Source organism: Rattus rattus, chromosome 3, assembly GCF_011064425.1.
Source record: "Rattus rattus isolate New Zealand chromosome 3, Rrattus_CSIRO_v1, whole genome shotgun sequence".
Classification (NCBI taxonomy): Eukaryota; Metazoa; Chordata; class Mammalia; order Rodentia; family Muridae; genus Rattus; species Rattus rattus.
Genome location: NC_046156.1, coordinates 54,003,870 through 54,031,693, shown reverse-complemented (window position 1 = coordinate 54,031,693; position 27,824 = coordinate 54,003,870). Strand labels below are relative to the sequence as shown.

The 27,824-nt window shown below is 38.6% G+C and overlaps 1 protein-coding gene across 2 annotated transcripts in view; it reads right to left on the bottom strand.

Annotated features, from left to right (window-relative positions):
* Magi3 (membrane associated guanylate kinase, WW and PDZ domain containing 3) overlaps positions 1-27,824 on the bottom strand; it is a 178,417-nt gene that overhangs the window by 35,121 nt on the left and 115,472 nt on the right. For both annotated transcript variants that reach the window (XM_032897584.1, XM_032897585.1), the window contains exons 5-11: positions 25,840-26,017; positions 21,829-21,908; positions 12,261-12,318; positions 6,973-7,067; positions 4,720-4,908; positions 1,667-2,272; positions 123-154 (exon numbers count right to left, since the gene is read on the bottom strand). In XM_032897584.1, coding sequence (XP_032753475.1) covers positions 123-154; positions 1,667-2,272; positions 4,720-4,908; positions 6,973-7,067; positions 12,261-12,318; positions 21,829-21,908; positions 25,840-26,017 — 1,238 coding nt within the window. The remainder of the gene's footprint in view (positions 1-122; positions 155-1,666; positions 2,273-4,719; positions 4,909-6,972; positions 7,068-12,260; positions 12,319-21,828; positions 21,909-25,839; positions 26,018-27,824) is intronic.

Sequence of the window (27,824 nt, the reverse complement as noted above, 5' to 3'; positions counted from 1 at the left end):
TCTGATCTAAGTCTAGGGCAATATGATTCTCTCTGATCCTTCACAGCCATTTTCATAGTAAGGGAAGAAGGCAGCTCTTTCACGGTGTGAGAAAAACAATAGAGGACCACCACAGTACTCACCATTTTGGCAGTTTTAGTTGGTGAACAAGGACCTAAGATTAAAACAAAACCAAAATTTAACAACAGAAAATGCTCCTAGACCAAACATTAGTAATATCTATGATAAAACTTTAATTCTACCTAGTATCAACTATGTGTCAGGCAATAAACATCTATTATCTTCAACTTCACAACACTCCTGAGGCAGAAATGCCAGAAACATTTAATAGTTGAGGTTCCTTAAATCACAAAAACAGTAAGCAGAGAGGCAGAAAACTGACATCAACCCATCTAATATCAAACCATGGCTTCTGTATTTATTAGAAAACACTCGAGCACTCATAAAGATATTTCCTTTAAAGATATGTTTATTTGGTGTGTGTGTGTGTGTGTGTGTGTGTGTGTGTGTGTGTGTGTGTGTGTGTGTGTGTGATGTATACTCTAGCTTACCGTCTGCTTTAGCTACTTCATACCTGGTTCCTCTGAAATAAACTAAAAGGATGTTTACAAAGGGTTTTCAATTACCCACGTTACGACATGAAGACAGGACGGTTAATAATGTGCACACATGGAGGCCAGACGAGGTTACTGGCTGTCTTCCTCTACCACAGTCCAGAGGCAGGTTCTCCATCTGAACCAGAGGCTCGAGTTTCTCAGGAAGGCTGGAAGTCAGTAAGCCCCCACGAGCCTTCCTCCTCCACTCCCTTCTGAGCTAGGGTTACAGGCATGCATGGATTGCCTGGCTTGCCCACATCTGAATTCCACTGAACCACCCTGTCAGCCCTATCACAAAGATGCTTTTTAATTGGCTTCAGCTATATCACTTACAGAAACATCAAAAGGAGTAAAAAAAATGAGAATAATGAAAACCTCCCCCAAGACATAAAGTAATGTTGTACCTCAAATATAAAAACTAAGAATCAGGGTGATAAGGGAGAAAGCCTAAATACTAGTCACTCAATGGCATGGACGTAAGAAAGCCTGTTGAAATACAACTTTGTAGTCAGTCCTTAGAATTAGATTCATAATGTCTAGCAAGAGTTCATGCCAGTTGATAACCTTGAAAAATGAAAATTTTCATATTTTTCACATAAGCATTGTGAGATTTAATTAATATAGGCAGATCATACAACTTAAGATACGAATCAGGTTAACACCTCCCCGATGCTTTTTACTCATACACGAAAATGTTAGCATTTCAAACCTCTAGTGTAGTACAGCGTTCCCAATGAAACACCACAGACTAAAGTCAATTTCTATTATTGTTATCAACAGAGAGAATGAAATTAAGAGGATGTATTTTATTTGATATAGCATAGTACCATGACTTTCTCTAATCAGTAAAATTATAAATTAAATTTTAAAAAGACTACCATGGGGAAGAATTATATTCATAATGGACATGAATGAAACCACCAATAATCAACACAGAGCTTACAAATATACTGCGGCTGAAACATGTAGACAGAGCCTTAAGGAGAATGCACTCTAACTGCCAGGGAAATCTGCCTGGCATCCGAGGGAGGCGATGCTTGGAATGAGAGTTACCCTTGGGTGTTACTCACCTCCTCTTAAGATAAGCAACGGGACATCTGCACCTACTGGGAACTGTTTCAGTACTTCTACGACTTGGAGATGTGTTAAATTCTGCACATTCTGATGGTAAATTTCTTTGATGATATCCCCTTTCTGAAGGCCTTGACACCACTGGCTATCCAATATCATTTTCACCTTCTGCCCAGTTGGGCTATCGGCAATTGCAAACCCGAAGCCTTTGGGGCCCTTAACCAGCGGGATAGTCACTAGTTCAGGCTGGGAGCTGCCTGAAGAAGCCAGGGATGCTCTCTGCTCATTTGAATCTGATGGGCCATTGAGACGATCACTGGACAAGATTTTTCCTGATTTTCCATTCTGATCCAAAACCATTGCTCCCAGTTTAAAATCCTGAGTACTCATGCACGCCTCTCCCTTTGCTAATGATTGTCCATTGATAACAGGGGTAGCAGCAACAATGTCCACAACAGGGTCTTCACTGTCGTCAGGAAGTGGATAACCACGGCATAAAGTAAGGTTGACATACTGGTTGACAGGTACCAATTGAAACATCTGGACAACATCTGCATGGGTGTGACCAAGGACACAGTTGCCATTGATGTCTACAATAACATCACCTGATAAAATATAATCATGTTAAAATATTAAAACCACCAAATGAGTTAATCTTTTTGTTGGGGGAAAGGGAAAAAACAAACTCTGAAACTACATTTGAATTCTGAAACTCTCCAATTGTTCCTAAGTGTTGAAATGAGATTTGCAATACATATATTTGCTAGTTGTGACTGTGCTCAAAAAAGAATACATACAAATATCTGCATCTCAAGATTTATTTTTAGGGACTGGAGAGATAGTTCAGTGGTTAAGAGCACTAGCTGGACCCAGAGTCCTGAGTTCAATTTCCAGTACCCACATGGTGACTCACGACCAACTATAAAATGATCTGATGCCCTCTTCTGGTGTGCAGGTGTACATGCAACAAAGCACTCAAAAATGAACTTTGAAGAGATGAGATCTGGTGTGTTCAGGGTGGTCATCCCATCTGCAGACACCAAATCCTGACACTATTGCTGATGCCAAGAAGCGCTTGCTGACAGGAGCCTGATAAGGCTGCTCCCTGAGTGGATCTACCAGCACTTGACCAATACAGATACAGATACTCACAGCCAATCATTGGACTGAGCCCGGGGACCTCAATGGAAGAGCTAGGGGAAGGACTGAAGGAGCTGAAGGGGATTGCAACCCCATAGGGAGAACAATATCAACTAACCAGACCACCCAGAGCTCCTAGAGACCAAACCACCGACCAAAGATTCGCCTGGATGGATCAACCAAAGGTATACGTATGAATATACAGAGGATTGCTTTATGTGGCATCAGTGGGAGGTGAGGCCCTTGTTCTGTGGAGGCTCGATGTCCCAGTGAGGGGAGATGCTAGAGGGCCAAGGCGGGAACCAGTGAATGGGTGAATGGGGGGAGGAGCACCCTCAGAGAGGCAAAGGGGAGGAAGGAAAGGAAGATGGGATGGGTGTTTTGTGGAGGGGTAACTGGGAAGGGGGATATCATTTGAAATGTAAATGAATAAAATGATTAATAAAAACTAAGACAGTGTCCTCATATATATAAAATAAATACATTTTAAAACAGATTGTTTTTAATATTCTCATTTACTTGTTCTGTGTGTGTGTGTGTGTGTGTCTGTGTGTGTGTGTGTGCCAACGTATATGTCACATGTGTGCAATACAGACAGGACAGACAAGGTGCTGGGTTCCCTAAAGCTGGAGTTACAGAGAGTCGTTAGCTACTGGGAAGTGAGCAACTTGGGCTTACTGAAAGACGAGCAAGTGCTTTTCACCACTGAGACATCTCCTAAATGTCAGATTATTAATTATCTTAACAACAAAGTGTTATAATCTCAAATTTTGAGTCTATCATTTAAAAACCCTCCAAGTTTTATTGTAATTGTTAGTGTACTTTCCGAGTCATTACTAAGTGGCTATTCAAAACTTGGGAAAGTGTGGGTATTTAGCACACAGGAGAAAATAACTCTACTGGGTACTAGTGTAAACATGTTACTCTTAGATTCGTTCTAATTTCTTTTTAAAGAGGAAGATTAGAATGACATTGACCCATCACCTACTTTACTTTAGGACCTTTCTGTAGATTTCTTTCTTTTTAAGTTTGATTTCAAATGGCAAAAGCAGCAACAACAACAAAATCAAGACAAGCAATGACTATATTTTTTAAGATACTGAAAGGTGAGAATAATTCTTATAAGATTTAATTTTGTCCTCCTCTTTTATAATATTATGCTCATTTTATAGAATTATTCCACAGAATTTCAACAGTTGGAAAAATTTTAAAGCAGCACCTTGACTTTTGAAATTAGGTACCCAACAGCAAAATTAAAGAAAATTTCATTATCTCATCTATTTGCTTTTGTTTTATATAGTTATTTAAAAGGTTAGTGACAAACAAAGGTGCTTTAATTTGTTCTTACTGCACCGAGACTTCAAAGAAGCAGGACACACGGTGTTGAAAATACCTTACATAGTTCGGGCTGGAGAGATGGCTCAGTCCTCAGTAATGCTGGCTGCTCTTCCAGAGGACCTAGGCTAAATTCCCAGCACCCACACGGCAGCTCACAGCCGTCTCTACCTCTACTCTCAGGGGACCTATTGCCCTCATCTGGCTCCCTTGGATCTCAAGCACGTAGAGCACATACATATATGCAGGCAAAATATCCATATCCATACAGAAAGTGTTTTAAAGTACTCTACATTAAATAATCAATCTTCTCAGATGATTATCAAATATTGTTTCTTACAACCAAAGTATTATCTAAAAATTATATAAAACCAAATGTTAATAGAAATATGTTTTCTCTAATAGTTTCTTATTATAAAAACAGTCAGCTTCAAACTAGTAATGTATTTAATTTGGGGATAAACTATTCTAATACAGGAACCTGAAGATTCACTGATGTAGTTTATTCTCTGTGACACATGCACACACTAATTTTTTAGTGATCACTACTCTTTAGTAATTCTGACAACCTTCTTACCTGGTGCCATTTTCCCATCCTGAGCAGCGGGACCGTCTTTGAGCACATTTTTTACTTGTAGAAATTCATCAGGCCGATCTCCACCTATAATGGTGAAACCAAAGCCCATTGTGCTTTTTTTCAGCGATGCTCGAACAAGGACACCTTTAAGTTGGGATGGGTCCCGGGTAAAGTGTGCTCTTTCCACATCTGGGTCAAAATAAGAATCAGATTTAAAAATAAAAATTACACCGAATAAACCTTATACAGCTAATCTTCAATATGTTTGTATAACTTAAGTAAAAATAACAATAATAAAAACCCTAAAGGAAAGGGAATCTCAGTAACTCTGAAGATGCGCAACAGTTAGCATTTGAGTTAATACACTAAATCCTTGGCGGGCAGGGGTGGCAAGTACTAAATTAATAACATCTTTGTAAGATTTCCTGTCGCCCAGGAAATCTCTGCTTCACTCCGTCTCTGTGCTTTCCCTCACCAGACTGCACTACAGCTGCCTGCCTGCCTGCCTGCCTGCCTGCCTGCCTGCCTGCCTGCCTGCCTGCCTGCCTGCCTGCCTGCCTCCTTCCCTCCCTCCCTCCCTCATTCAGCTTTGCCTTTTGTCTTTTCAGTTATTTACAGTCAGATAAATTCTGAGAATATTAAATGGAAATAAACTATCAAGTTTACATTGTATCCTGCTCTGAGGGGTGTGGTGGAATCTTGTGCTACCTTGGCTCATTTTGTCTGGCACACGAAGCGTCCTTGCATCTGGGTATCTCTGCTGTATTTACTACCATTTGGCAGCTGCTTATCAGCCATTTGGTTTTGAGATGAACTCTTGTGGCATCACAGTACCTATCCAAGTAATCCTTGTTTTACTTAAAGAGAGCACCAGGGCACAAGAGTAGTATGATTCAGACATAGCAAACAGAAACTGTAAAGAGTTTCCACTGGGTGAAAAGGTCAGAGGTTAGAGAGCGATGGATCGGTGCTTAAGGGCACTAGGTGCTCTTGCAGAGGACCTGGGCTTACTTGCCAGCACCCACATGGTGGCTCACAATGATGGCACTGCACATATATACATGCACATAAAATTAAAAAACTGTCTTTTTAAAAGGTTAAACTTATCAGAGGTATGTATGCACAGGAAACACAGTTTATGTGAGGGTTAATGCTCTATATAACTTTAGGCATCTACTGGTAGTCTTAGAATGTACTCTCATCAGATAAAAGGTGACTCCATATTCACTTATGCTCAATGATGAAAGTTATCATTTATTGATTACCACCGCATAGCAATTCCTTACACTATAGGCACTTTATATGTGCTCTACACACATTAACATAAACGTACCCTCCTCCTGGATACCTTCAACGTCTTGAGATACCTTCGAGGGGATGTACCTCCAGAGGAGGGTATTGTTCTTATTCACAGATGGGAAAACAGAGGCATAAAGATTCTAGGGAACCTAACCACGGTTCCATAGTGAGATTCACATCTGTTCTTTAGCCAGCACACTTAACCACTATTCTAAATGACACTTCTCATTACATATTATGATCATTATCTATCAGACTATGACTTCCTGGGGATAAGAACTGACTTAATCTCAAATAATTTTGAATATATAGTGACTAGTGAAGCATGGGATGTATGAGAAGTGCTCAAAATTATCTATTAAACTGAACATGTCTGCTAGACTACATGGAAAGCTTAAGGTAGGCACCTATGTATGGAAGAGAATCTAGAAGAAAGAACTGTATTTCTCACAGACAAAAGTGGGTCATACTGTATTCTACAGCATAAGTAGAGATGTTTGGTATAATGACACATAAAAGAAAGGAAGGAAGGAGACAAGGGAGCATAACACCAATAAACCAGGGCAACAGTCTGGTGGATTTACTTAGCACTGACTACTATTGGTTGGTGGAGAATCTTGAAGATTAACGCTATGTATTTGATGTAAGAAGTTAGCTCAGAAGCTATAATGACCTATAGAGCTAATGCTGAGCCTGCTCTAAACACAAAGAAACAACTTACTCTTTAAAATCAAACCTCAAATTCATACAATTTCATATTTGTTATTTAGTCATGACAACCATCTTAGTATTCTCACAATATTCAGATTATTTTGTAAAAAAGATTTTATCTTTTACAGAGGCAAAGCATTCTTTGTTGAACTTCAAAGATTCAGCAATAAAAGGTTCAAATTCATTTTTATTAACTCACCATAAATATTTTGCTTTTTCTTAAAATGAACAAATAAGTTCTACCTGGTTTTGCGGAATGAGTTTCAGCCTGTCCTATCTGCTTTTTCCTTTTCGCTTCCTCCACTGGATTTTCAAACTGAGTTTTCTGGTTGAGGTGACTGTAAAATATAGAGAAATGTGCAGTTCAGGTTTAGATCAAAGAGTTCTATTTATTTTCCTAAGTAAAACATGGTGCTACTCCATCATAAAGGCTAAGGAGTATGTTTCTTTAGAATTGGAGCACAGAAAGGCTGGGAGAGAGCAGGAAGGCCAGAGGATGACTAGAGGTCAAAGGTACTGAAGCTTATGTTAGCACTTCTCCACAAACCTACCACTGCAACAACAGTTTACAGAACTACCTGAGAATATCAGCGTGGAAAGTCTCTAGGGCATTACCTCAGTACATGACTTCATTACCTCTGCATAGATTGGCCCACAGTAAATTCAGCACCACTGAAGAAAATGACTTTTTTTCTCATATTACAGAATAACTCTGGTTTTACACTTTCATTTCTTCACAATTACATAACAAATTAGTTAAGTAATGTAACAAATTTAGTGGGCCTTTGTGACTGAGTCCATTCACAACTGTCTCTTCGAAAGCTTAGAACTCTGGAGAAAAGCAGAAAAATGAAGAGAGCCTTGGGGCAGGGATTACCCAATAGCCCTCAGTAATCTACAGTTCATGTGTTACACGTGTTACAGTCTACATGTTAGCACTGATATTATGGCTAGCCACTTAAATGATAGTAACTTAAAACTGTGCTGTGTCAAAAGAACAAAAACTAAAAGTGATGTTTTAAACCATGATGAGGCTACGGGATCATATTCTACCATGGAACAGTGCAAAGATATTTTAGCCAAATGATGTTTTCCACTAAAACCTGCTTTAACAAGAAATGAAATTACCGAACACCAACAATTAAACATCAAACCATGAGAATTTCAGGATATGATTATATAGATCAATTATTATACAATTTATATCTATATAAACAAGGGCGCAAATAATGTTTCCTTTGCTTCATGTGCTATTATGACAAAAAATAAGGAAAGGAGAAACACAGTAAGTCAAGCAGCTATTATAGCAGAGGGTGTTACTGTTCTCTGTCCTTGGACGTTATGTGTCTAGTGTGCATCATGTGTGCTGGTGGAGGGCAGAAGTGAGCACTGCATCTTGTGGAGCTTGAGTTACAGGGAGCTGTGACCCACTAGAGCCGTCTGGAAAAGCAGTTCATGCTCTCAACTCATGAACCATTCCTCCAGCCCCACTCTAGTACATCTTAACTTTCAACATATGAAAATCTTAGCATTCTTAAGAAAAAACTACCAAAGATATTAAAAAGCCACCCTCCACATAGAAAAACCAATGAAGTACTCTTTATTATTTATAAGCACATATTAAGATAAATGGATTTATTTGTCTAACCATGGAGTAAGGACACCCTCTAAGCAAAGAACTTCCTGAGTATGGGAAGAGGATATTATAGATCGTCAGTAAAAAGTTCAGAATGCAGCTAGATAAGCATTATTAAATATCTAATATATAATTTGCAATGTCATCTGCATTACAATTTTGTGTTTAATACCTAGACTTTAAAAATTCATCTCAACAAATTCATGAAGAATATTAAGACATGAAATCAGCCATATCTTTTGATTGTTGCCTAAGTGTATTACAATTCTTATTTTTTTAAAGATTTATTTTATATATATATATATATATATGTATACACACACACACACACACACACTCTGTTGCTGTCCTCAGACACACCAGAAGAGGGCGTCAGATCCCATTACAGATGGTTGTGAGCCACCATGTGGTTGCTGGGAATTGAACTCTGGAAGAGCAGTGCTCTTGACCAGTGAGCCATCTCTGCAGCCCATGTATTACAATTCTTAATACAACACGACTAGGACAATATTTCTCAATATGAAAATATTTCCTGTCTGCTGAGATATCTCAGTGGCAAAGGTGCTTGCCACTGGTCCCGGGGACAAACATGGTGGAAGAAGAGAGTTGCTGTCTAACTTTTTAAGCATGCTGTGGCATGCCCTCCACCCCATTGTTAAAATGAAATATTTCTATAGGAGGCCTTCCACTAAAGTTTAGAACAATTTTCTTTTTAAAAAGATCCATTTCAGAATCTCATCTTCTTAAATACACACACACACACACACACACACACACACACACACACACACACACACACACACACACAAAGCCCGAAAACCGCCACTGCAGCTAGTGTTACTACTACAAGATTCCTGCCAAAAGCAATCATGGTGCCATCTGGTCTGACAATCTAAAAGAGCCAAAGAATAGCCATTCAAGTAACAGCTCTTTATCCCACCAGTAAAGGCACTGCAGAGTACCACAGTTGACATTCAGAACCGTCAGTCTGGGACGGAAGCCACACTCTAGCTCAGCTGACTAGCTGACTGCACGCTAATGCGCATCTTCAGTCCAGTCTGTTCTTGTAAATCTAATGAATTACCCTCCTGTAGATGAGCTTGTTCTGAGAGCAGCTGTGCTGCTGTCACTTGTATCTCAGCTGGTCTTACACACCTCCGTGACAACATGGAGTGGGTCACTTCAGGGTGTGCCTGATAGCTGCTTCAGGGCTGTGTCCTTGCTTAATGGGAACCAGGTCATTCAGCTAGAGATTCTCTAACACGCAAGTGACTTTCACCTCTTGACCATGTATTCACATTCACTTGGAATGGGAAATAATGAGACTCGTCTTCTCAGAAATGCTCAGCAGAGTCCCTGGCAGATAATAATTGATTGAAGCCCAGTTTAAACCAGCTAAACTGCAAGAAGAAAAATCCACATAGCCCCTCAGGTTGGCCTCCAAATCTGCCTCTACCTTGAAAAACAATAAAACAAGTTCCTTCCTTCAACTACACACGTCTCAGGGGAGATAACAATACCAGAAGAGCTGTTGAGTACTTTGCCTATCACACTGGAGTTAGCAATATATTAATAACACAAGAGAAAGAAGATTAGCAAAGATTTTTCAAAGAAAGCAAAACATTGGAAATAGCATGGCACATTATATACCCACAGATAACTCCAAGTTCTTTAGGATACACACAGGTTTTTAAGAAGTCACTTCAAGCATCTCAGAGATGCAGTAACAACCTACATATTACAGACCACAATGGGGGGAGGGAGTCAAAGTTATTTACTTTAGGGATAATTACCAGGAAATGGCATTGGTTTGCAACTATTAGTATTGACAATTAATCATAAAATTACAATTTTTTAACTTCCTATTTTACAGGTAATAGTATCATTTTGCCTTTGCAAATAAGGTCATTAATGTCAGCTCTTATTCTTGTATCCTAATTACCTACTGAGATACGCTTGGCTATTGAAGAAGCCATTGAAACTTTAACTGTGTTTGTTCTCTGAAAAATGAGTCCTCAGCTTTCTAACTCTGAAGCATTAGTTATAACTCTGAAGGTTAACCAAGTTTTTTTTTTTTTTTTCTAACAGAATTCAATTGTTTGATTTTACCAATAAAGAATCAGGACCTAGATGCTGGGGTAAAGGCCTGCTAGGTCAGAGGCAGAGAAAACACTCAGCTAAACTTCGTCCTCAGCAGCTGTCTCAGAATGAACTGTCTCTCTCACATGGTCTCAGAAAACCTCCTTCAAATGGAATGTCCCTCCCTTCCACTTCCTGTGCATCTCTCTCTGTCCGTCCTCCTAAATCCTTCGTACTCTCTATGGTTTTTTTCTTAATAATCCTATGTTCACTTCCTCTCAATTGGTTGCTTGCTCCATCTTTTGACCTATGATTGTATTCAAGTTGAAAGTTCTTGGATTAAAGGTGTGTACTAAGGCTGAGCCACACTACAACTAAAACCATATTTTTTTTCCAGGAAATAACACAATCTCAGGGTTCACAGTATATAACATAAGGTAAATTCACATTTATTTACAGAGCTTCCTTATGGTTGGGAGAAAATAGAGGACCCTCATTCCTTTAAATTTCCAGGTAACATTGAGGTTTTTAATATAAAATTTCCTGCATCAACACCTAAGGTTAAAATCATATCTGCAGCATCCAGAAAGTAGGCAATTCTAGTGGTCTGAACAATGTAGCAATCAGATACAGGGAAAAGAAAGCTCAGAAGTAAAGATGGCCACTAACAACTGTGTGACATTCCTGTCTGGTTATACAGTTCCTGTCTGTTATATACAGTTCCTGTCTGTTTATACAGTTCCTGTCTGTTATATACAGTTCCTGTCTGTTTATACAGTTCCTGTCTGTTTATACAGTTCCTGTCTGTTTATACAGTTCCTGTCTGGTTATACAGTTCCTGTCTGTTATATACAGTTCCTGTCTGTTATATACAGTTCTGTCTGTTTTATACAGTTCCTGTCTGTTTATACACAGTTCCTGTCTGTTTATACAGTTCCTGTCTGTTTATACAGTTCCTGTCTGTTTATACAGTTCCTGTCTGTTTATACAGTTCCTGTCTGTTTATACAGTTCCTGTCTGTTTATACAGTTCCTGTCTGTTTATACAGTTCCTGTCTGGTTATACAGTTCCTGTCTGGTTATACAGTTCCTGTCTGTTTATACAGTTCCTGTCTGTTTATACAGTTCCTGTCTGTTATATACAATTCTTGTTTATATAGTCACATTAGAAGCAACCTTCACTCCTTGAAAGAACACTACACTTTCTAGAACTCCTTAAAAGAGAGCACACCCTTAAGTACATAGCTGTAAACTTTGGATTGGTATATTGCAATGACCTTAAGGTCTTTAACTGCTTTTGGAAGTACACAACGGGAGCGATTCAAATGAACCACAAGAGTTCTTTCACCCAGGGTGAATTCACCAGGGTCCACTTACTGCCTTCCTCTTTGAAGAATGCAGCAGCGAGGGTAGCTTCTCCAGCCATTAGTCATCACCACCGTTTCCTATTTCCTTTACTGCCCTCTCCTTCCCACTCTTCCTTGTTCCTTCTCCCCTCTCTTCTTTCCTTTGAAATGGATGTTTCTCCATTCTTAGGTTCATCTTGAAACCCTGGCTCAAGTAATCTTCCTCACCCTCTGGAGGACTGAGAGGACAGGCATGTGCTGCCATTCTGGCCTCTCTCGTATGTTCTGTATTAAGAAACTCAAAGACAACTTCTGGAAAGCTAAAAGTCAGCGCAAAAAGTATTCCTTCCTCTAGTTAAGATAACCAACAAATCAGGTTGCAGAAACATAAAGTGCCATATTTAGAATTCCCTAGAGCTGTATGGAAAAGGAAAACATTTGGGAGACTATTAGCTCAAATAACAAACTTACTCAACATAGTATGTTCCATACTGAGGGTCCTCTATTTTCTCCCAGCCATATGGAAGCTCTGTAAATAAAGAAAAAAGTAATCAGTGAGTGAAAGTACCATATTAAACTAATATTTAAGAGTTAGAAAGCTGAGGGCTCATTTTTCAGAGAACAAAAAAACAGCATGAGTAGCTTCTTCATTAGCCAAGTATATCTCAGAAGGTAATTAGGGTATAGAACAAAAGGTGACCTTAGTTAGGTGTGGTTGTGCATGCCTTTAATTCTAGCACTCAGGAGGCAGAGGCAGGTGGCTTTCTTTAAGTTTGAGGCCAGCCTGGTCTAAACAGTGAGTTCTAGCCACCTGGGGCTCCATGGTGGAAGCCTGTCTGAAAAACCTAATCAATAAAGCATACAAAGAGCAAAAAGCTGACCAATAAAAAAAAAAAAACTAACATTAAACTAAAAATCTTTTTTTTCTTTTCTTTATTTTTCTTTTCCTTTTTCTTTTTTTCAGAGCTGGGGACCGAACCCAGGGCCTTGTGCTTGCTAGGCAAGCGCTCTACCACTGAGCTAAATCCCCAACCCCTAAACTAAAAAATCTTAATAGAAGACATAAAACCATAGTTACTAAGGGGCTGGAGAGATGGGTTGAGGGTTAAATACACTGCTTTCCGCAGAGGACCTGAGTTCCAGTCTCAGCATGCACGTCAGGCTCACCACTGTCTGTAACTCTAGTCCCAGAGAATCCAATGCCTCTGGTCCCCTTGGGTACGTGCACTCATGTGCATAGATATACCTATACACAGATATACATACAAATACAGAATAAAGTAAAAGTACAAGTTATAATAAACCACTGGTTATATTTCTTTTATTTAAGATGCTGATATGAAACTCATGTTCCCTTAAATCCAATCCAAGCAGCACAAACTGCTACATTTTTCCTTCTATACATCATCATTTACTATGTTCTGACCTACTTCTCCAAGAACCCAGCGTTGGACTTCTGCCATTTCAAGTGCACGGCCCAGATCTGTTTAGGGCCAAAGGAAGGAGCTGCTTTTCCTTATGTTAACTTCAGCTGAGCATCTGAAAACTAACTTAAATACCAGTGCATTGCATAACCTGTATCTGTGTAATCTGCTTTGGTAACAAATATCTTACACAGTATTAGGATGTACTATTCATTTCAAGTGGTTAGTTAATAAAATATGAAAAAAACTGAAGTCACATTCAAATTTCTAATAGTTGAAAAAAAAAATGACCTCTCCAACATAAACCCCTGAGCCAAAATCAATCTTTTTCTTTCCCACTCTGCACTCCAGAATGTCCGGGTTTTTGAAGAATCATTTTAATAGGCATGTACAAATTAAACTGTAGTGTTGCCAGTTATATATAGGAACTGAGTAAGAAACTTGTTCTTCATTTTTTGAAACATATCCTCATTATGTAACCAGGCTGGCCTTGAACTCCAGTGATCCTCCTGCTTCTGCCTCCTGAGTGCTGGGATTATAGGCATGTGACACAAAGCCCAGAGGAGTTGGAACTAAAAACCAAACACCTAACAAGGAAAAACTACAGTTGTTGTACCTTATGAGCTCCTGTCCCTTTATTTACCTTAAAGAATTCTGTTTATAGGTGCTTGCCTCCATATGTGCTTGTGAAGGCCAGAAGAGGGTGTCAGAGTCCCAGGAAGCTGAATTACTGGTAGTTATGGGTGCTAGGATTGAATTTAGGTCCTCTGCAAGAATAGCCAGTGCTTTTAAATCACTGAACCAACTTTCTAGACTTGTGTCATTTTATTTTCAATTCTTTTTTGAAGTGCATATGCTATAAACAAAATACACTGGAAAGGTTTGTAATACATGGAGAGTTTATGCCACTGACTCAGTTATGATAATGTCAACCGCATAAACAAGAATTCCACTGAAAACACTGACAAATTTTTACTGTAATAAAAATTTATTCTGCATTCAGAATAAAGAGAACAGGTTATTAGCCTCTTGAAAAACTCTTGGAATTACCTCATATCTCTTCTCTATATGTGTACATTTTTTTAATTTTAAAAAATATTTTGAGAATCTCATACATACACAGAATGTACTTTGATCATATTCCTCCTACTGGCTTCCCTAACTCCTCCCAGATCTGCACTCACAACTTCAACCTCCTTTGTCTTAATTCCATACACAGTTACATAGCTGGTTAGTGGCTTCCAAGTGTGCTGAGGTTTTCTGGTTTTCCTTTGAAGAACATGATATTTAAAAGGAGAAGAAATAATTGTCAGTATTTTCCTTCATGCACCTCTAAGCATGTGACGTATCGGAGAATACCAGCTCCAACTTTATTTATCGTAAGCTGAGGCATTTGCGTCTGTACTATCTTCAACCAGCAACACTTCTGTTTACCTCTCTTAAAGGAACACTTGCATCACAGGTACACATGGGCACAAGTAACCTATAAAATGCCACAGTGTCATGGAACAACCAGCATCCACTGGATAATTCATGTGGCAGTTTGATATATGGAATAAGTAAGAATGCCGTCACAAAAAAAATTAGTGACGTTTACTTTCAATAATGTTATGAAAGTAAGTTCCAATGTTTTCCTCTAGTATACCACTAGACAGTCTGAATACAGACATCTTGGAGACTACTGGGGTTAAGGATGCAGTAGAAAAGCAGAACAGCAGAGAGGAAACAAAAGCCCCATCCCTTTCAGTACAAAGTGTGGCAGAATGGCAGCAGGTGTGAAGCCTGCCTAGGCCTAACAGCAACAGCTATGTATAATCCATGTGTTCACAGTAAAACTGTTTCAGGTTTTCTATATATTAAGAATTCTGACAACATTTAAAAATTAACATAGTAAAATGAAAACAAAACTAACCGACCTACAGGAACTGAGAGCTATCTGGGTAACAAAGCAAGGTAAAGAAGCAAGAATGGCTAGAGCAGTGGTTCTCAACCTTTCTAACACTGTGACCTTTAAATACAGTCCCTTATGCTGCAGTGTACCCCAGCCATAAAATTCTGTCATTGCTACTTCATAACTGTAATTTTCTTACTGCTATGAATTGTAATGTAAATACATGACATGCAGGATATGTGGTATGTGACCCCTGTGGTTCAGAATCATTCTACAGTCTTTGCCTAATGCTCAGAAAAATGGTGTCTATGATGAGAGAACAAAGATGTCAAATTTATTTTTAATTGCATTTGACAAGCCAATGAGACAACTAAAAACAGACCAAAAAGCAATAGAAAACCGAGAAATCTAGTTCAGATTGAAGGACAATACTAGAGATTTAGTGGGTCAGCTACCATCAGCTGATAGAGTAAGAGAAACAAATACCTCCCACCAAAGAAATCAGAAAATGCAGAGAATTTAGTAGAAATTGAATTGAGAAGAATAAAGGCAATAAACTGGCCAAACAGACAAGGTTGAAGTGCATATATACATTTGAAAGGGCAGTTTCTACAGGTTACATATTGTAGTTTACCCTAACAATGGCTAACTTTACCATCACAAAGAGCTTACTAGGAAAGCATTGTTGACAAGGAAGATACAGTAGAAATTACTTTTTTCCTTAAAGAAAACACAGGGGCTGAGCAAGGGTGCCTGCCCCTAAGGTTGCCCACCCAAGTTTGATTCCTGGAAATCACATGATAGGAGAGAACACAGAATTATTCCAACTACTCCCACCGACCAACTGACCCACCAACCAACTACCTTTCCATATCCCTTTTGCTTTTGTCTTGTAGTGGTTTTGTTTTTTGAGACAGGGTGTCACAACGTAACTGAGGACACTCTTTATCTTCCAGTGCTCTACCTCCCACAGATGGAATTATAGACACGCTCCACCATGCCCTGCTTTCTCCCCTTGTCTTTTTCCATTTTTTAAATTATTTTTTAAATCTATGTGTATGCATATCTGCCATAGATAAATGACAAAGGGACTGAGGAAGACACCAGGGAGACAACATCTTTCACAATAGCTTCAAATAATATAAAATATCTTAGGATAACTCTAACCAAGTGAGTGAAAGACTTGTATGATAAAAACTTTAGACATCGAAGAAAGACACTGAAGAAGATACCAGAAATAAAAAGATCTTCCATGCAAGATTAATATAATAATAATGGCTATCCTACCAAAAACAATCTACAAATTCAATGAAATTCCCATCAAAATTCTTCACAGATCTTGAAAGGACAATCTACAGCTTCATATGAACACGAACACACACACACACACACACACACACACACACACACACACACACACACACACACACACACCCCAGTATTGCTAAAACAATCCTGAATAATAAAAGAAGTGCTGGAGGTACCATCCCCAATTTCAAGATGTAAACAGACCTATAATAAAAACATGATATCCGCACAAAAATAGATAGGTTATGCAATGGGAAAAACCTGAAGACCAGACATAAATCTACACAGAGAGTACACCTGATGTTTGAGAAAGAAGCCAAAAATACATACTGGAAAAAAGATTATCTTCAACAAATGGTGCTGGTCAAACTGGATGGCTGCATGTAGAACAATCCAAAGGGATCCAAACCTATTATCTGGCACAAAACTCAAAGCTCCAAATGGATCAAAGACCTCAACATAAAACCATACATTGAACCTGACAAAAGAGAACGTAAAGAATAGCCTTGAAGCCATTGGCACAGGAAAAGACTTTCTAAACACAGGCACTAAAATCAGCAATTATGGGACCTCATGAAACTGAGTAGCTTGTATATGGTAAAGGACACCATTGTTTGCACAATGTGGCCACTTACAGAATGGGAAAAGATTTTTATCAATTACCCATTCTATAGAGGGTTAATATCCGAAATATTTAAAGAACTCAAAAAAACTAGATTTCAGAAAAACAACTAAATCAATTAAAATTGGGATACAGATCCACACAGAGAATTCTCAAAAGAGGAGACAGCTGAGAAACACTTAAAAGATGCTTTAATGTCCTTACTAATTAGGGAAATGCAAATCAAAAGTACTTTGAGACTTTATCTTACTCCTATTAAAATGGCTAAGATCATCCTGAGTAAGGTAATCCAGACCCAGAAAGACACATATGATATATGTTCATTTATATGTGAGTGTTAGCTGTTAAATCAATGATAATCAAATTACAATCTATAGAACCACTGAGGCTAGGGAGGCGCTGACAGACATCCCTAGGAAAAGTAAGTACGATAGTTTTTGAGGAGTGGAAAGACTGAGGTACTGGAACAGAAGATCGGGTGGAGAGGAGGAGGAAAGGGAAACAAGAGAGCTATCTGAGGGGTAGTGGAAACCTAATACAGTAGAAGCTCTCTAAAATATATGTACCTCAAGGTGATCTAAATGAAATCCCTAAATAATAGAAAAGGCAGAGCCCCAATTGGCCATGTCTTGTCACCAAATGAAGCTTCCAGTACCAGGATTTGGTTACGTTTAATTAAGTTGTAGCCCTAAAGGCACAACAGGAACTCACAAGTGATCCAGGCTTTTGTTTTCCACAAACTGAAGGCAAGGTCCCACTCCTTAAGACACTATCCACATAACTCACTGAGCATAACATGCTGAGCTGGTGCCTACAGAGCGCCTTCACACGTGTTAGCATATTTTGATAAAGAAAGGTACTCTGCATGCTACCCAGGAGAAATGCAAACCCCAGCTGAGCCATAAATCCTCTCCTCTACAATGATGTTTTGCTTGCAAGACACGTCAGTGCATGCAGTGGTGGCACAAAGCGTATAGGGTGAGCAGCCTGTGTCTGATCTGACTAAAGGCCCACTCTGGGGATGGAACCTATACCTGACAGTGCTTGGGTGACCAACAACCTGAGACCAGACAGCCCGGACCTTAGGGTAAAAACAAACAGTACTAGGCTTTTTATTTATAACGGCAATTAAGATGACTCCTGATAACACTGTGCTGTACTGTAGATCAATGTCTTACTCGGCCATCCTCATAGAGACTTCTCCCTGCTGCAGATGAGGACACAGAGGAGACCCACAAGTAAATGTTATGTAGTGAGTGAGGAGCCTTGGAACACTCAGCCCTAAGTGGGATGTCTCCATCAAATCCTTCCCCTCACGGCTCAGGGAACCCCGTGGGAGGAGAGCAGAAGAGTTAAGAGCCAGAGCAGACAGAGGACATAAAGAAGACAAGGCCTCTAAGTCAACACGAATGACCCACATGTGAACTCAGAGTCTGCAGCAGCATGCACAGGGCACGCACAGGTCTGTATCAGATGGGGTCTGAAAGCAGAGAGAAGTGGACGCATGCCCCATCCCTAGCTCAGAAACTATCTCCAACTGAAAACCACCTGCAAATGATATGTTATTTTCCTCCAAGTGACTATCACTAGAGAAACAAGGTTCTCTTACAGGTAGATTGTACACCCTGCAGTAGATGCTAACAGAAAATGAACTCAACCGTGTCTTTGGAGGTTCCTTGTCTTATAATGTATCAGAGCTTTTGCATGTATGTATGTATGTATGTATGTATGTATGTATGTATCTATGTAGTTAATTCTATCCTATTATTTTTATTTTTTCTTCTCTTTTCCCTTACCTTTGCATATATATTATAGCTTCTAGTTTAGTGTTTTTATGGGATTCTTAGGCATGCAAACAAGTGGTTGGTTCTCTATTTCCTGTATCTTCTCTTAAACTCTTTTCCTTGTGCTATCTTTATTTGTCCAATTCTGATGTGTTAGCCTCATCTTATTTTATTATGTTTTAATTTACGTTGTTATTATCCCTTAGAAGTCTTTCTGTTTCTAATGAGAGACAGAAAGGGGCAAGATCTGAAATGGGAGGGAAGATGAGGAGCAACAGGAGGAATAAAGGGAGGGGAATATGAAATCAAGATATATTATGGGAGAAAAAAATCTATTTTCAATCAAAGGATAAAAACAAAGTACAGAAAACACATAGACACTGATACAAACACAAAGAAGCTTCATGAAAACACAAAAGCAGAAACCATAATACATAAGCAAAAGACATGTATGTAGATGAAAATATGTTCAAACAAAGCAGATGACACAAAATGCCACTGAGCTTGTTCTGTGTTGGCCATCTACTGCTGAGCGTAGGACGCCCAGTGGGAAAACTGCTTTCCCTTTGACAGCAGACGCCAACTGGAGACGACATTACAACATTTAGTAACTACTCATTTTTGCAATCACCAACTCAATGATATATTTCTATCACTCTTATGCGATTTATAAAAAAATCTCTCTTGCCATCTTCATCCCTGGGTGGCATCTATCCTTTTCTGTTTCCCTAGATTTCACTATTTTCTCTTATAGTAAGTAGTGCAATGTGGTCATTTGCATCTTATCTTTTTTAACTTTGGACAAAGTAAATTCAGTGTGTTCATACATACACACACAATAAATATTATTTTTATTTATTAGTATTAGTCCCCTGTAGGGTTACATTATATTTTACATATCCATTATCCAGTTGGATTATTATTTTAGGTATATTTGTTAATAGTATTTACTATAAATACTTGCCGCTAGGTCTTTGTGTATATACACATACACACACACAGACATACACACATACACACACACAGACATACACACATACACACACACACACTCAGACACACACACACACATACACATACACACACACAGACACACACACATACACAGACACACACACACACACACACACACACACACACACACACACACACACACACACACACACACACACACATACACACACACAGACACACACACACAAACATACATACACACACATACATACACACACACACACACACACAAACAGACACACACATACACAGACACATACACACACATACACACACACAGACACATACAAACACACACAGACACATACACACATACACACACACACTCAATTACTTTTGGGTAGATACACAGTAATGAAACTGCTAAATCATGTGGTGGAACGATTCACATTTACCTTTTTAAGAAACTGACAACATGTTTCCATTAATGGGAAGGGCTACTACTCTACCCATATTTACCCACACTGATGGTTTTATGTTTTGTAGCCATTCCAGAAGGTTTTGAAAGCAAAAATCAAATATATTTTTTCTTCTTTATAAGGAATGGGGCAGTGGGTCAGCTATTGAAAGCACTGGCTGCTCTTGCACAGGACCCCTGTTTGGTTCCCAGCATCCACATGGTGGCTCACAACTATCTATAACTTAGCTCCAGAGAGATCTGCTGCCCCCTTCTGACCTATGCAGATAATATACGTAGTGGTACACAGATATACCAAACATCCATACATAAACTTCCTCAAATAGTTCTTTTTAGATTTTATTGTAATTCCTCTGTTAAATATATACTGCAAAATCTGGGACTTGGTCTATTAATTTTTTCTTATCTCCCTTTCTCGGGGCTTCACAAGTGTTCTACCACTGACCTATAACACTAGTCCCTTTAAATATATTTTCAAAGTTTTAGATAGGGTCTCACTAAGATTCCCAGGCTGCTATTAAATTTGCAATCTTTCTGCTTCAATTACATAAATAGCTAGAATTATAGGCCTGTGCTAACTAGAATTGGCTTGACTTATGCATTTTTTAGTGGTATCTTTAAATATTTACATTTTTAAAAATTTTTTATTATATATATTTCTTTACTTACATTTCAAATGTTACTCCCCTTCCTGGTTTCCTGTCCATAACCCCCCATTCTCCCCTCCCCGTCTCCTATATGGGTGTTCCCCTATACATCCCCTTATTGCTACCCCCCCCATATTCCCCTGCACTAAGTGCAGAGCATCAATTTTCCTTCTCACCCACTTCTTACAGCTTGTATAGAAGCTACCAGTCCCCAGTCACCCACGCATTCTCGCGTATTTACTTCTAAAAGTTTTATGGTTTAGTTTTATGATTAGGCTTTTGATTTATCTGAAATTAATTTTTGTTTAGGAAATGAGGTACAGATAAGTTTTGCTTTCCCAGGATGCTCTTTGTTATTTTATTTGTATATTTTGTAGTACTGGTGACAGAAACCAGGGCCTTATGTTCATAATGTCAAATTTTTCTAGCACTATGTGTTAAAGATGTTTCCTTTGCCTCAGTGGATTGATTCACGGCAAATTAATTGTAAATCAAGTGACCAGATATGTATCAAACTATTTCTGGACCCTCTATTTTGTTACCTTGATCTGTGTGTCCTTCTGTAAGCCCTATACTGTCTTAATTTCTGTAGCTTTAGAGTAAGTCTTCAAATTTGGTGACCTATACTCTGCACTAAACATAATGAAGTTGTGCCTAATTCATTAAATACTTAGAATTTTTAAAGTTTGACTTTAGGATAAAATTTAAAAGCAGCAGAGACAGTTTTCTCTTCTTAGGGGAGGTTAAAAATCCTATGAAATGATCTACAATGGCATAACTACTACCCTCAGCTAGTTATGATGACCATCCACTGCTGGTGTGCATATGAATATTGCTATTTGCTTAGGCTTTTGGAAAGTTCATTATCTAGGAAGGAAGAGTGAGGAAGGACAAGGAGAAGAGCCTAACAGGAAAGGTTTCTGAACGGTACCTCCATCCTCACAGTCTTCAGGGGCTTTGGCTTTCTTGCAGAGACGAGGATCCAGCCAGGTGGTTGTCTTCGTATTGTGACTGTAGTAGGAGAGAGATGGCAATTAGAAATCGTAAAGTAAAGAGGGAGAAAAGCAAAGATTCAAAATAACTAAAAAGCATATGGCACTAGAACATTTATCTCCTACAGATCTATTTGTACACCACACACTCAATGATCATATTGTTCCCAACCCATCGCTTGAAAATTGCCATAAAAGAAAGGTAATTCTAGAGGCGCAAGTTTGAGAATGAAAAGTTTAAAGAAGAGATCAAAAGTCAAGAACAAAATGATAAGTTTATTTAAGCAGTCAAAACATTTCAAAGGGTCAGCACATAGCCACACACTGTGTATTGCTAGCTGGCAAAGTCAGACTAAAATCATGTTTGCATGCGTAAGAACTCCTTCCTTCTTTTCTTTCTTTCTTTTATTTGGGGGGGGGGTGGGGGTAACCGTCATTTGTATGTACAGGGCTAGGGACTGAAAATGTAGAGGCAAAATATCAAACAAAGCTTCTGTTCTCGCAGAGATTCTTTAAAATAAGATAAAACTTACAATTTTTCTGGTTGCTGTTTCTGCAGTATACCAGTAAAAGTCATGGCTCTGATTAAACACCATTCTATAAAACTATATTTTCATCAACATGGGCCACATGAAAGAAACAAACAAAAAAGGTGGACCAGAGCAGAAAGACCATGCCATTGCTCCTTTCTATGAAGTAGGCCAAAAACTGTTATCAAAGAACAATGTGCTTAATTTCATTATAGGCTAGGATTTGTCAGCTTCAGGCCAAGTCACCATGCAAGACAAGAATGCTAAAACTATTACACCGCAGGGACGACAATCAGTGTTAAAGTCCCCGACACAAAGCTGAGGATTACGTCTAAGATTGTCCTCTGTCCTCCTCTTGCACAGCACATATATGGTGCACCTGTACCTACACACATGTACTTGTGCTACATGTATATACACACATGCACACACATACACACATAATAAAAAAGTCTCTGAAAACAGGCATATTAGAAAAGAAAAAAATTAGAGAAAATGTAGGAAGGCGACATAATGTCAAGTATTATTGAAGTTCTGCGAACATAGTGATATGAAGAAGTTCTCTTTCCTTGTCCACTTTTCAAAAAGAAAAGAGTGGTTATAATTTGATGCCCCAGCATAGGGGAATGCTGGAATGGTGGGGCAGGAGAGCGGGTGGGGGAGCACCCTCATACAGGCAAAGGGGAGGAGGGAGGGCAGATGTGGAATGGGGGACTGGTGGAGGGGTAACTGGGAAGTGGGATACTATTTGAGATGTAAACGAATGGAATAATTAAAAAAAAAAAAAAAAGACAGAAGCCACCCCTGGCCCTCTCCAACTGTCTCTAGCCCCTACAGTCTGTGTCTACCTTCAGTATGATGCTTGTTGGCAGACCATGGCAGAGACACTTTTTTTTGTGTATATGCTAAATAATTTATATAGGAAAACATGAAAGTATTTTAGAAAGTCGGTGTCATACATCCTTACACAGAGAGAATATCCCTAAAATAAAACCGATGAAATAAAATGTAGGAAAATGGAAGAGATCTGAACTCGTAGATGCCTAGAAGAAAACAAATGGTCAGGAAAAAAGCCAAAAAAACTGGAAATATCTTCCTAAACCAAATTCAATTTCTACTTGAGAAAAGCCTGACTTTGAGTATACCAATGCAGACATCACTGGAGAATTAGCAAAAATAGGTCACCTGTTGCCATCTTACCCAATATTCCCCAGGGTGTAAGAGAGTATTCACAAAGGTAATTCCTACAGTGTAAAAGCTAAACCTTCTGGACCTACGTTAATATTCTTTTCTTACAGTCACACATTTTAACATAAGCAGTTAACACAGATCTGCCACATTAGCTACAGAAATAAAACTGTTACTCTATCGGTAAATATTCATCTGGATTCTCGCTGTTCAATACATGGTTTGGAAGCTTTTTTCCTATTGCATAGGTTGCCTTTTTACTCACTGACTGCCTCATGAAAACGTTTTTAAATTTATAATCTCCACTATTTTTGTTGCTTTTGTTTCCTACCAGAAAGTCTTTGTTAAATATATTTTCTCCCTGTATTTTCATTTAGTAGTTTAGTTTCAATTCTTGTTGAAGCAAATGCATTTATTGTATGTGTATGAGTATGTACCTATATAAGTCTACATTCGCCACACTCTTGACTAGACCCAAGGTTGCCAGAGGGCATCAGATCCTCAGGACCTAGAACTACAAGTGACTGTGAGCTACTGACACGGACGACTGACTGAGCCTGGGTCCTCTGGAAGCAGAGCAAGCACTCTTAACCACTGAGCCATTGTTCTCTAGGCCCTAGTTTCAATTCTTATTGTTTAGGTCTTTAACACATTTAACTATGAAGACTGTTGTTTATAAATTCTCCTTATATTTTAGGGCCTAGTTATAAACTGTCCTTGAAAATCCCTTCAGTTCTTCATAGAGTGTATGTGGTTGTATTGTTTTGCGTACACTTATGCACTGATATTCATGAAAATGTACTATGTGTGGTAAAGACCTTGTCCTCAACACCTGTCTTTTAAGCACTACTCTGACTTGGCTGAACGAAATGTTCATGAGACTGTCTGAAGAGGCAGACTGAAGTCCTGAGCCTTAATTAATGGCGAAAGGGTTGAGAGGGAGGGAAGATGAGAGACAAAGAGACACTAAGAGATACAGAGAGATAGAGACAGACAAAGAGAAATTCTCTGAGTGTAATACCCAGACCTCAGTATTTTCATTAATTATTACATTCTGTAACTTTACTATATTAATACTCTACTCTTGAACAAATTGTTTTAAAGGTTAGACGCCCAGGTACATAGGAGTACAGAAAACCTTTTTTATATTGAACTTTGAATAAATTATTTGCACAACATTTTCTAGAGCAAATAACATTCAATTTGAGGCTGATCTAATTATGTGGTATTCAGTACCTCTATGAATATTATATTAATACTTTTCCATAAAGATCCTATTTACATCAGTGGTATTTCCTAAATATATTATCTTAACACACCAACTCCAAACTTCAGGACTGAAAACACTTGAAGTGGATAATGATCTGCTTCTCTTGGTCATTTTGTTGGTTGGTTGGTTTAAAACAGGGTTTCATGATGTAACCTGGAACTTGCCATGTAGACCAGACTGGCCTTGAACTGAAAGAAATCCTTCTGTCTTTGTCTTCCAAGTACTGGGATTAAAGGTGTATACCACCACACCTAACACCTAGCTCTTGATGTAATTTTTGAAAAGCTTATTAAATTGGGAAATCTACCTGAAAGGTTTTTTTTCTTTCTTCAAGTGAAGCAAAACATCCTTTATTCCTTTCATTTTTCTATCACCTATTTCCAAACCAGAGGTCAGGAATGGGGCACAGCTCCGTTGATAAAATACAGACATGAGCTAGAGCCCTAGAAGTTACATGACAGAGCCAGGTATGGTGGGGTTTCCTGTGCTTTTAGCCCTGGGGAGGAGAACGGGAGCTCACTGGTCAGCCAGAAAAGACTCAATGGTGATTTTCAGTCCCATGAGACCCTGTCTAGCAAACAAAATGGACAGAACCCCAAGAATGACATCTGAGGCTGACCTCTGGCTTTAACACATGCGCATCCTCCAGAGGCAAAATATACTGACTGTATTATTAGCAGAGGAGGGGAGATGTCACTCAAGGAAATAACTAGATGAAGAATCAACTCAAATGAAGACATTTTTAAGTAAAAACAAGTGAAAGCTTAGAGATACTGGCACGAGTAATCAAACTATGAGGTTTTCCCCTTCCTTCCTTCCTTCCTCCCTCCCTCCCTCCCTCCCTCCCCTCCTCCCTCTCTCTCTCTCTCTCTTTCTTTCTTTTTTTTTTTTTTTTTTTTAAACATTTCAGTTTACTCCCCCAGTGACAGGGCATGCTGGAAGAAATGCAGCCATTTGCTTACTCAATGAAGTAGATCGTTCCTGTGTCGGTGTAGGCCATTTCCCAGTTTTTGGGCAGCGGCTCCAGATTCTCATCTCTCATCATATAATTTCTAAAGTCCATGGAGCGATTTGTTTGGTTATAACTTGGAACAGTCTTCATCCAGCAGTCAGACGACTCAGAATGCATCTCTCTAGTTTCTGTCATTGTTGGAAACAGAACCGCACAAAGGATAGAGTTTGCTTGTTTTCTTGAACAAAATGCCAAGTGCGTACATCAATGCACATATATTGCAATTAAATAACTGTAAATTTTCTTGTCTATTAAGTGTATGTCTCTTTATTAACTTTGAAATACATAAATACTCAAGTTTTTTTCATTTTCTAATTAAAATGAATTCTACTCATCTAATGCTAGTCTGGGAAGGCAGAAACAAACAAACACTACCACCAGAATCAATTCAGGAAGAGTCTTAACAGCAGCACAGTTCTTACACAGACCTTTTATGTGCCAAGCTCTATTTGAAATGCTGAACATGTAACTCATAATTCTCATAGCAATTCTATTATTATTAGCTCCATTTTATAAATTGAGGAAACCAAGCCACAGAGAGGTTAAGTTAGTCAGGTCACAGAGCCATTAAACAGCAAACCCAGGATCTGAATCTAAGCAGCCTATCCTTTTGACTGCTACACTAAGTAACTTTATACATTTTAAACGCAGGTATTTAAATAATAATTTATTTTTAAATGTTAAATATAATTCTAGTAATACTAAAAACGTTTGTAGTCCCAAAGTCTATATTATAGGTAGGCAAACTGAAACTTGGTTATTATCTGGGGAGTCAAGTAATACAGTAATACACTTAGAACACATTCCTAGAACTTAAAAATATTACATTCTGTCGTTTTCACAATTTCTACATGCAATACTTCTGAATTAGAGAATCTAAAGAAAAGCCTCTGATATAGTCATCCCTTGAATAAACCTACTTATACAATATATTAATCTTGCTACTTACTGAGAAATCAACAGCAGTAACTAATATAGCAGCTATAATAACAATATCCTGTTCTAGAAGTTATGCAAAGGTATTCTTTTTTCTCTCCCTCTCCTCCAATATCATTGCTAGTCACTAATACTTTTAGACTACTTCTGACTGTGGGTAATAGAAACTGAGAGGATTACTGAACTACGTTTTTTCTTATTCTGTATCTTATGATGACCTTGTTGATTATTTCATGGATAAAACAGAGCCAAGTACAAGCACAAAAGAACTATAAAAACTCCCATCATTCAGTCGACAAGAATCCACTTACCCACTTATTACTGCTGAAGAAAGTCTGGGTTTCTTCCTAAGGCTAACCCTCCAACAGTACCTGACTCTTTCCTACCTTCAATCACTCTCCTTTCTATATCACCAATCTTCCCTATCTATTAGATCATATTCTCTACATAAAGACATGTCCCTTCTCCATTCTTTAAAAACCAAGTTATCTTTCTCCTTTGACAAGGCTCTCAAGTTTTCCACTCTATGCCAAACCACCTGCAAACAGTTTAGATCTGCTACATCTACTTTCCACTCCTCCATTTCTCTATGGACCTCACTCTATCAAGGCTTCTGAACTTTCATTAATAAAACTATACTTACCAAGATCACCAATGATCTACACATAATCAAATCCAATGACCAATTCTCAGTCCACATCTCATTTGAACTATCAATAGCATCTGACAAACTGGTTACTTTCTTCCTTCTGTATGCAGTAGCTTCCTGATTGCTATCCCTATTCATGCCCATGTCTTCCTATGGCCTGTCTCAATAAAGGAGCCAGAATGAGCCCACTAAAACCTGTTACACAGTCCTCTTCTCAAAATGCAACTGTGACCTCACATCTCAAAGTAAACCCCTGAATCCTTATACTGGCCTCTAGAACTATGCAACATGTATTCTCCTCCCTACCATCACTGCCTGACCTCATTCGTCACTGCTGCATTCTTTTACCT